This window comes from Elephantulus edwardii, unplaced genomic scaffold (genome assembly GCF_000299155.1).
Source record: "Elephantulus edwardii isolate Elephantulus edwardi_28Jun2011 unplaced genomic scaffold, EleEdw1.0 scaffold00259, whole genome shotgun sequence".
Taxonomy (NCBI): domain Eukaryota; kingdom Metazoa; phylum Chordata; class Mammalia; order Macroscelidea; family Macroscelididae; genus Elephantulus; species Elephantulus edwardii.
The window spans coordinates 541,796-552,817 of NW_006400009.1; the positions used below are offsets into that span (position 1 = coordinate 541,796).

Here is an 11,022-nt window from a genome sequence, read left to right on the forward strand (position 1 = left end):
TGAAATTAAAGTCATATTTTGGCTCCTGTGGATTTGGTTTAATTTTCCTCAGCTTCAGCTTGAACTTGCATATGAGTAGTTGGTGGTCTGTTCCACCATCAGCTCCTGGCCTAGTTTTCACAGCTGATACTGAGCTTCTCCAGCGGTTTTTTCCACAGATGTAATCGATCTGATTCCTATGCATACCATCAGGTGAAATTCATGTGTATAATCTACGTTTTGCATAAGAACAATCAAGTGTTCTGGGGTTCCCATTCTTAGAGTTAACCACAGTTTGCTGTGATCCACACAGTGAAGTGCCTTTGCATAGTCAATGAAACACAGATAATAAGCTTTTATAATGTTAGAAATTTGCCTTGTTAACAACTTTATCTTAAGCAGCTAGAGCAGTGCCTGGCTTCCAGTAGATAATACTGTAATCTCAAGTATCTCTTGGGATGCTGTTAGTTGTAATTGATTTGACAGCACATCAGAATAGCATTTTAGAATGGAAAAAATACTGATAACTCTTCAGATGATAATACTATGTTATATTTTGAGCTGTAATGGCTTCTAACAATTTCCATAATGTTAGAGTAGAACAGATTTTTAGGTAGTAAATCTAAAGTTTGGGTTTTAGGTATATAAAACTTATCTTTTGGGCAGTTAACACAACAAAGAAGGAGTTTTTCTCACTGCAATGAAATAGAAAAGTGTCATTCATCAAGTGATCAGGAAGGAATGCAAACCCATATTGACTGTCTTTACTATCTCTTCTGTGTTATCAGAAAAGTGTTTATGCAAAAATCACCTGCTGCATTTTGCATATTTCAGTTGAGCTTAGGAACAAAAGTTAGGTATCAGCAGTTGTAATGACATTTCTTTTAGAAGAAAATAGCTTGATCAAAAATCACTTGAAAATTAATAAAATATAATTATAGAAAAAAAAATCACTTGAAAATTTTTTACTCCTCGGACTACTGCTGACTTGCTGTGTTTTGGGGTTGTTTTTTTAAAGACAAAGCGCAAAAGTAAGGTGCAACAGTGGGCTTGAGCATGGCCATAGGTTGTGAAGATAGTGAAGGATAGGTCAAGGTTTTAATCAATCATAGGGTTGCTGTCAGTCATAGTTGGCGCCATGGCTCCTAAAACGAACAGCAACAGGAGAATAAAGGATAGCTATTTGGTGTGTAGGAAGTTCTGATGACGTAGGGGATAGAGAGTTGTGCTCCTTATTCATATCTGTAGTGAGTTGAATCCACCAGCAGCTCCATGAGAGAAAGGTAGACAACCTCCTGTGTGATTTACAACCTCTGAAAACCCTCTGGAGGATACGCTATGATTTGGTTCTGACTCAACAATTGTGAATTTGAGTGTTTTAGTTTATTTGATGAGTTCTGAAATTTTTTAATCAAATCTCCAGAATCCATGAATAATTACTTGCTCAGAAATAAGGGGCAGGAGGAGGGAGTTTCCGTTTGTTTTTTTATCTTTTAGTCATATACTCTCAACATGAGGTGCCCCTGGTTGTTTGAGGGATTGGTTTATGTCTGTACTGGGATCCCTGGTGATAATAACCTGCTAGACTGCTGACCATGAAGTCACTGGTTTGACTTTACCAGCCCATATGGGGGAGAAAGAAGAGGCTGTGACCTCCAGTACAATCTGCAGCCTCCCAGACTTGGAAACCCAGTGAGGGGTCACCAGGAAGCTGAATTAACTCTTAAGGCAATTTGTTTTGGGGTATGGTTTCTACGTTTATGCAGATATCCATTTCTTGATTATAGTTGACCTAGAGGGCCATCTAGTGGTAGCTTCTGTGTATGAGAGTTTCCATGGCTTAATGGTATGTTGCTCCTTTTGCAACCTTTTTTGATTTAATTATGATGCTTCTCATTATTCCTGCCTTTTTAAGGTGTTCATCTGTACTATGTTGGCGGGGAGGTATATGCGGAGTGCCTCAGTGACAGCAGCATATTTGTACAGAGTAGGAACTGCAACTTTCACCATGGCTTTCATCCTACTACCGTCTGTAAGATTCCCAGCAGCTGTAGCCTCAAAATTTTCAACAATCAGGAATTTGCACAGCTTCTGGCTCAGTCTGTCAACCATGGGTTTGAGGCAGTGTATGAGCTCACCAAAATGTGCACCATTCGAATGAGTTTTGTCAAGGTGAGTGAATTGTGACCTATAATTTAGTCACTGTAAAGAAGTATATTTCTATATAACACTATTCTTTACTGAATGTAAAAGAGTAAATATTTCTTACCTGATTTAACTTAAACTACATGTTAGTTTTGAGGGTTTTTTGAGGTTTTATAAGTTGTATGATACTGATTTTGAATTACTGCTAATTAGGGCTAAAGAATTTCAATTAAAGACTAAATTACTGGAAAGTATTTAATATTAGAATTGCTTTTCATTTGCTTGTTACTAGATTTCCACTAGAATGACTTAAAGAATTATTTTTAGTACTAAAGCTACTTTACTTATAGTTAATATCTGTTACTAAGGATTTATAAAGTTTAACGAACATTTTAAATCCATCACATTTCAATTGATTATATTGGCATTGCAGAGATGAATCATGAACAAAATTGGGAAAGAATTTTAGTGATATATTAAGCAACCTGTATTTGCAATATCTGCAATATGGTCCTTATGGACCTGAACAAAGAAGTCATTCTGGTCTGGAGGGGTTTGCTCTGCTAACCAAAAGGCAGCACCTCTCTGGCAGTTCGAATCCACCATCAGCTCCACTGGAGAAAGATGAGCATCTGTGCAATTTACAGCCTCCAAAGATTTGCTGGAGGGCCAACCATGAGTCATTTACAACTTGATGGTAATGAGTTTCACCTAAGAAGAGCAACTGTTGAAGTCTATGGATCAGTTTGTTTTGATCTTTAGTCCCATGGCCTATTGACTTCCCCTCTTTTTCTGTTTTAATATTTGTTTGGACTTTTAGGCACATGTATTTAAATCTAATTTACCCAGCAGTTTCCCATCTTTAAGGGTAATTGATAATGACTGCTACATTAAATCACACATCCACACATTACTGCAGTCTGTATTGCTTTATTTACCTGCTGTGGTGACATAATTTGGCTTAAATTGGTTTTCTTTTTTTTTTTTCCATTTTATTATTTTCTGTGTGTGTACCGTCAAATTGGATCTGACTGGTATAGGAGGAGATGGCCCCTCCTTCTTCGGCATCTGGTGGATTCGAACTGCTTATCCCTGGGATTGCACTGTGCAGTGCAGCTTCTTGCCACTAGGCCACCAGAACTCCCCTTAAATTGGTTTTCTTTATCAGAAAGAATTATGATGTATATCTGGTCCCAGTGGTTTCTATTTAGGGAGTTAATGTTTTATTGGTGGGTTTTTGGTTTTGTTTATTAAATCGTACATCTGCCAGTAATGTAGATACTGTGCGTTGCTTTTAATTCTAAGTGAATGCTAAGATGAGTGATTTGGTCATTCTTTCCTTTACGGACATCTTCTGTCTTTAAATTCTGTTTTGTTTTTATTGTGACAGTAAAACTGATATAGACTGATTGACAGTTTGAAGAGGGATTTGTTCTGATATTTTTCATTTTCCTAGGGCTGGGGAGCAGAATATCACCGACAGGATGTTACCAGCACCCCATGTTGGATTGAGATTCATCTTCATGGTCCTCTTCAATGGCTGGATAAAGTGCTCACTCAGATGGGCTCCCCTCTTAACCCTATATCTTCTGTTTCATAGTGCAGAAATATTCATTTGTATTATTAGTGGACTTGTTTAATTTTAGAAAAACTTTGAGTACAGATACTGTGAGCTTACATGGAAAACAGATAATTACAGTGTATTTTTTTCCTACATAATTGTGACCAATACATTTGTATTTTGTGATGAATCTACATTTGTTTGTATTCATATTCATGTGATTAACTTTTAAAAGTATTGTGAAAGATGCAGTTAGTATTATACCCCAGTTCAGGAGTTTGGGATTAATCTTAAACTGGAATATACTTTTTTTTTGCCCATTGTCCCATCATCTTTTTTTTATTTGTTAAAAAAACTTTTTAAACAAGTATATCATGTGAAGAAAAATGATAATAGTGTATAAAAAGATATACCGTGGTCTTCTTTCCTACCCTTTATCCTCCAGATTCTGTACTTTCACTTGTTTCATCGTCCTGCCAGCTTTAAAAAAAAGTATAAATTCATTGTTTTACACAGCACATGTTTTAGGCTCAAAGGAAATAAAAAAAAAATAGTTTCTTTGAAGAAACACTATCAACTGCTCAAATAAGTAGTGTTCAATAAATGCAATGAATACTTTTCTAGATGAAATCATACAGTTAACATTTAATACATTAAATATCTGTAATGTGATTTCACGTTGTTGTTGTTATCTTCTTATAAAACCTTTCCTTTTTAAAAAAAGAATTACTGTAGCAACAGATCTCTTGTGTATGTAATTTACCCACATCTGTCGTACTACTTTATAGCTAGTGTGATGCATGCATGGCCTTGTTCATCTGTATTTGCTACTTTTGGCCATTGTTGCAGGAACTTTTAATGTTGATATGCATTAATTTTTTGTTTTGCACTTTTATGGGTTACAGATTTTAGCATAAACTTTGTTGAAACACACTCAAGTGACTTGGACTTAGATGCTTGTTCTTACTTCCGTGGTATCTTTTTTTTTTTTTGTATTAACAAAATACAGCAATTTTTATAGATTACACTGTAGAAAGTTACTCTTCTAGCTTTTGTTTTCTTTTTCAGTCTAGAACTAGAAGACTTATTTTTTAGCTCCAGTTTAAGGTGTCTTTTTAATTCCTTATAGTTTTATGGATACTATATGTGAGAAAGAAGTGCTTAAGCTCATTGTTTTACTGTCATCTGTCTCACACAAAAAGACTCGTGAAGCTGTATGAGTCCTTTTAGTAGGGCTATGAGCATGAGGCTGTTGGTTTGATACTTCAGTGGATCAACAGTAGTTGTTGGCATAGCTGATTTTCAGACATTTATGTATCAAAGAATGAAGACTATTCTCTCCGTTACCATGCACACCAAATTTTTAGTGCCTACATGGATGCTAGTCTCTAAGAACTCAATCCTCAGGGAGGAGAGACATGAAAACTCTAAATATCCATTTGATCAATCATGTTTAAAGGCTTTGGATAAAGGCCTCTTAACCATTTACCCTAAGGAGCAGTCAGGTGGACACTTAGTTCAGGCATGAGCATGAAGACACTGTTTCACAAAAAAGGGCCTGATTTCCCTGTCAGAAACAGCTTTATTTTTTGGTGCCTTTTGAAAGTATATGGAGCCATGTCAATCTTCTGTTTAAAAGCATTAGTTTGGCTTGATTATTCTTTGCTTTTTGTGAGGAAAAGTGCATTTTTGAGGAAAGGAGAATACACTTTTTTATTTTCAGTGACATTATTTATTGCTTTTACAAAATGCAGGCCAGTGGATGGTTAAGTTCTTTCAGATGAAGTGCCATATGTGTTTCAGTTCATAGTCCTCTGCTGGATAAAAAGGGATACTTTGTGACAGCCACTGAGCCTGAAATAGAACTGTTAACATGACATTGACTTCCCAGTCTTCCAGAGTTATGGTGTACACATGAAAGATGATTATTTGCTTAGAGAACAGCTGCTTGCATTGTTTTGCTTACAAGGTTCATAACAAACTCTTTGGAATGACAATCTTAACCTGGGTTCAGACTTGTGGGAACTATTGAATGACTTTTGCTGATGTTTTCAATGAAGCTAATTAAATATTTCTGTTTGGAGTCAATATTCAGGTCACAGTAAGCAAGATTTTTATGTGATTGACCTTTCCTTTTCTCTAAGGAATTGTATCTTGTGTTTGACAGTATTAAAGTTTTCTGGAGAAGTACAAATCTCTTGTATTTCCCTCAAAAAATGTTGTCACCTCTACCTGCGTGGATTTTAAATAAAAACTTTATTCAGTCCAATTGCTCTATAATCACTTAGGTCATCCTCATAGGGAGCACTGGTCACTTAGTGGCAAGAAGTTGTGCTGCAATCATGAAGGCATGCTGTTCAAATCCACCAGCTGCTTCGTAGGAGAAGGATGGGCGACCTCCTCTCTTGCAATTAACTGCCTCTGAAAACCTGCCGGAGGGTCAGCTATGGGTCGGTTCTGACTCTACAGTACACAGTAACAACACCAACAAGGGCATCCACGTAGCCGTGGATGACAAGTCAGTGTGATTAAAAAAGCTAATTAAAATGTTGACCAATAATAAGGAAAAAGAAAGTGCTTCCGAAACCATTTTTTATTAAATCTCTAGAGTTCTTAATAGTCACATTATGAAAATCTTTACATAATAGTATTAAGACCTAGAACATGTTGCCTTACCAAAGTTCTGGAATGTAAAGTGGTTCGCATGCTATTGATCAAATGAAAGAGAAAATTTAAGGATAATCTTAATCAGAAATGCCAGATGTGCACTGTTACTGTATAAGAAAACTGGTAATAGAATTGTTCTGGGTGCTAAGGTGAAATCTGGAGTTAAATTTCTAGATACATAGACCCTATGTAAAAGCTCAGAAAAAAAGATGTCACTAATTTATGCTTTCCCTAATTGACTGCAAGGAGTCCTTTTTTAGGATGAAAAATGATCAGTAAGTATTTGGCTGTGAAATCTGTTGTCAAGATAAGAACTCACTTTATATATAATAAAAACCAATGAGCCCGCATTTAGTGGGCCTGACTACCTTGTTTTTCAGGCTTTGCACGTTTTCTACCTTTGACAGAAAAAGCCTTAACCACTTTTCTATTTGCCCTATATTATTGGAAAAGACTTGAAAGTAGTGTGTTTTCCACTTCTGGCAGGTCTCTCTCACATTGATTCTAGTTTTCACCTTTTTTACTGTGAAACTTTATGTGTTACTTGATTCTTATGGGAAGCAGTTCCATTCTAAAATGTTTCGTTGAACAAAAAGATTTTAAAAGAAAATTAAATCCTGCCAGTAGCAGAGAACTCGGAAAAAATTGATGATGCTCTTGTTGTTAGGTGCCAAAGTACGACTCAAAGCCTACCTTGAACAACAAATCAGAACCTTGTTTTATTCTGCACCTGTCTCTATTAGCTCCAACATGTGTGAGCCCATTGTTAGAGTCACTGTGCCTGTCCACCTCACTGAGGGTCTTCCTCTCTTTCTCTGACCTTCCACCTTTCCTAGCATGATGTCTTTTCCGAAAGACTGGCCTTTCCTGATGGCATGAAGTTTCACTATCCTTGCCTTAAAAGAGCACTCAGGTTGCATTTCCTTCAAGACAGATTTGTTTGTCCTTTTGACAATCTGTGGTATATTCAGTACTCTTCTCTAACACTATAGTTCAAAAGCATTGATTCTTGAGTTCCTTCATTTACTGTCCTACTTTCAGATGTATAGGAAGTAATTGAAAATACTATGGCATGGATCAGGTGCACCTTATTGTTTAAATTGACCTCCTTGTCTCTTAAGCACTTTAAAGAGGTCCTTGACAGCAGATTATTCCAATTCATCTTCTCCTTTCATTATTGCTGTTACTATGGTGGTGGTGATGGTGGATCCAAGTAAAATGAAATTGTTGACAACTTCAGTCTTCATCTGTCACGATACTAACTTGTTGTTCAGTAGTGAGGACTTTTGTTTCTTTGATGTTGAAATGTAATCCATATTGAAGGCTTTAGTTAAAGTTGCGCAATTAAGTGCCTTGCGTCTTTCTGTAAGCAAGGTGTGTCATTTGCATGGTGTGGTTGTTGATCATTCTTCCTCTAATTCTTAAGGCAACATTTTTCTTCAGATAATTCAGCCTTTTGAATCATCCTCTCAGCATACAGATTGAAGAGGTATGGAGAAATGATACAACTCTGATACATATCTTTCCTCATTCTAAGCCATGTTCCTTTATTCTGTTTTGTCAGCAGCTTCTTGATCTATGTATAGATTTTGCATGAACCCAATTAATTGTTCTGGGATTCTCATTCTTCCCCATGTCAGCCATAATTTGTAATCATCTACACACAAAAAAATTGATAGTGCCTGTTAATATTCTATGCTCCTATAGTAGAGGAGGACATCTAATGTATCAGTTTAGGGTCATTTCTTGACATTTTTTTAGTTGTTTAATAGGTCTTTCAATTATTATCAACATTTTCACTTAAAATATGTAGCACCTATCTTTTGTATTTCCTTAGGAAGAATATTTTGATAATTGTATTAACTCCAGTGATAAATATTTTATGTAACTTTTATGAGGATCAGAACCCTCTTTGCCTTGTTAAAACCTCAGTTTGTCACATAACAGTGTTATGTCCTCATTCTATCCCCATCAACCATACAAGCAAGGATTTTTTTTTTAAAGATAGTAGGTAACCTTGGTGGTTTATAGGTTATTTCAGATATTGATGAAGGCAACATGTTATAGGGGATTCATGGGTTTGATGTGTGTTACTCCCAGAGCATCAGCATTTTCTAAACTCATAGAGGTGGGATTCTTGAAAGTTTGGGGTGGTTTTCTTCCCATAAAGGATATATGCATAGGAAGTTGTAATCTTTTTAAGAGTTCACTGGATTATAATGATTATATATAATCAAGCCTACATAGCATTATATTGTTCATTATAGAGATTTATCTCTTCAAATATAACTTATAATTGAATTGACACTTTTAAAATGACGTTTTACCGAAACCAGTGAAAAGAATTTTACACTTTTATTTTGCAAAACTTTTTTATTTTAGCAAGAGTACAAGTCGTGAATTGTTTTGTTGGAAATGTGCAGTCCTTGAAGAAAATTATTCCATCATTTGTGGAAGAATGAAAAATATTTGTATGGCTCTTGTTAAAATAATTCTGTTTAAAATTATTTTAAAATAATCATAAACCATTGTTCTTTAAGGATTTATTCAAAGATAGTTACAGATTATATAGATTTGTAGTAACAGAAGTTTGTGTGCAAAGAAGTTTTTCACCATTAGTAGGTAGTACCTTCTTAAACTAGCTAGTGTTGGCTCTTAAAAAACTCCAAGTGAGGCCAAAGGATCCCACATTTATTGCAAAGGAAGAAATCTTTCAAGGTCAGATTTTTCTAATACCATTTGGAGATGATGTTGCTTTGATTTTTTTCATATAGTTAAATGCCTTTTAAATATAAGAATGTTTCTTGAAAATAATGGTTGGACAGTGATTTTTCTTTTTACCAAGGTTGGTTAAATTGTATTTTGAAATTCATTTACATTAAACATGGATATGATTTGTATTTGTGAATACTGAATGTGCCTGCATGTTCTCTTTAAAACATACTTAATATGCAGATGATAAAAGACCAAACCAATGGCTGCACTGTAGGTCTCCTTATTTGTACTTGTTCTGTTTATGTTATAGAAAAAAAATATGAGTAAAATGTGTTAATTCTGATCTTTTTGATACTTGTATAATATATTAGGTTTTTACCATACTGTGCTTTTTAAAGCCATAACTCTTTAATAAACTTTTTTTTTGCATATTGTTTGCTAATACTTTATTTTAATAAACCTGAAAACCTGCTTCACGTGTCAATTTTTGGGGACGGGAGTACAGAGCATGGTACTGTCTTTTACGTTACTCTGTTTTACTGAGTGGAGTTTAACCCTGTTATCATTTGTTAAAATCTGTTGGGTTTGTGCTTGTGCTCTGTTGTATAAAGTTGTGGTGGTAGAAAGGCACTGTGTCACGCCTTTCCATTAAGAATAAGTTTTGCTCAGAGTGAGCAGGTTTTTTCTTGTTTTCTTTATTATGCTTTGAGATGTGGTTTGGACCTAGAGTCTAGGTTTTTTAAATTTAACTGCAATTTGCCTTCTCTGAATCTCAGAATCTATAATTCAGGTAATCTGGCCAGCTGAGGGGGAGTCAGAATAGGTGAGCAGGCTCTGGGGACTCCCCACCAGCATTTGAGTACTGAACCTCAGCGTCTTTGGCCCTGTGACCGTGGACAAACTCCAAGTCCATCCTGTGCCTCAGTTTGATGATCTGTAAAGTCAACTTCATAGGTCTTGAGGGAAGATTTACATTAGATAATATAAATAGACGATTCATACCTGGTACATAAAGCCTACAAACTGCCCCCCTCACCCCCGCATATCTTCTTTGACTCTTAGTAATTATTTCTGATGCTGCTTTGACCTAGGTTTATCTGATAAACCCTTGGTTACCTTTTTTTGTTAACTACCCTTATTTTTCTTTTTATATTTAAAATCACAAGCTAGAAATATCCTCCCCATCAAGGGGCATATTTTTACCACCTTCTGTGTGTGGATCATAACAAACTAATATTGAGAAGAATGAGAATTCCAGGCCAAGTATGCTCATATGAAACCTAGACCTAGTGTCTAAACAGAGCAAGGCAATAGTACATGGTTTAAAAGCAGGAAGTGTATGTATAAGGTCTTTCATATTTATTCAGTCTGTATACTGAACATATTCATGAAGTTGGATTCTATGAAGAATGTGGCATAAGGATGGGAGGAAGACTTACATAAGATCTACATTAGGCAGTTGATACAACTTTGCTTGCTGAAAGTGAGGAGGACTTGAAAAGCTGTAGCCTTCAATATGGATTGCTTCTCAACATACAGAAGACAAAAAATCCTCACCACTGGACCAATAAAGCAACATGATCAATGGAGAAATTCTTGAAATTGTCAAATATTTCATCTTCGTTGGATCCACAGCCAACACCCTTGGTACCTGCAGTCAAGAGATCCAGAGACATACTGCACTGAGCAAGTTGGCTGTCAAGGACCTCTCAAATTATTGAGGAGCAATGATGTCTGTTTGAAGACAGGTGTACCTGATAGAGACCATGGTCTTTTCACTTGGTATGCATCTGAGAACTGGATAGTGAATAGGGATGATGAGAGTGGGGGAGAAATGCCTTTGAACTATGGTGTTGGGAGAAGAGTATTGAATATTCCATGAACAACTAAAAGGACAGCTCTGTCTTGGATAAAGTGCAGCCAGAGGCCTCCTTGGAGGCAAAGATGACAAAGCA

At 35.9% G+C, this 11,022-nt stretch overlaps 1 protein-coding gene across 3 annotated transcripts in view; it reads left to right on the forward strand.

Moving 5' to 3' along the window:
* SMAD5 (SMAD family member 5) overlaps nt 1-4,168 on the forward strand; it is a 34,384-nt gene extending 30,216 nt beyond the window's left edge. For 2 of the 3 annotated variants that reach the window (XM_006899488.1, XM_006899489.1), the window contains 2 exons: nt 1,895-2,151; nt 3,581-3,724. In XM_006899488.1, coding sequence (XP_006899550.1) covers nt 1,895-2,151; nt 3,581-3,724 — 401 coding nt within the window. Of the gene's footprint in view, nt 1-1,894; nt 2,152-3,580 lie in introns of all 3 variants that reach the window. The other variant, XM_006899487.1, reaches the window with a different exon arrangement.
* Nucleotides 4,169-11,022: the final 6,854 nt, after the last annotated feature.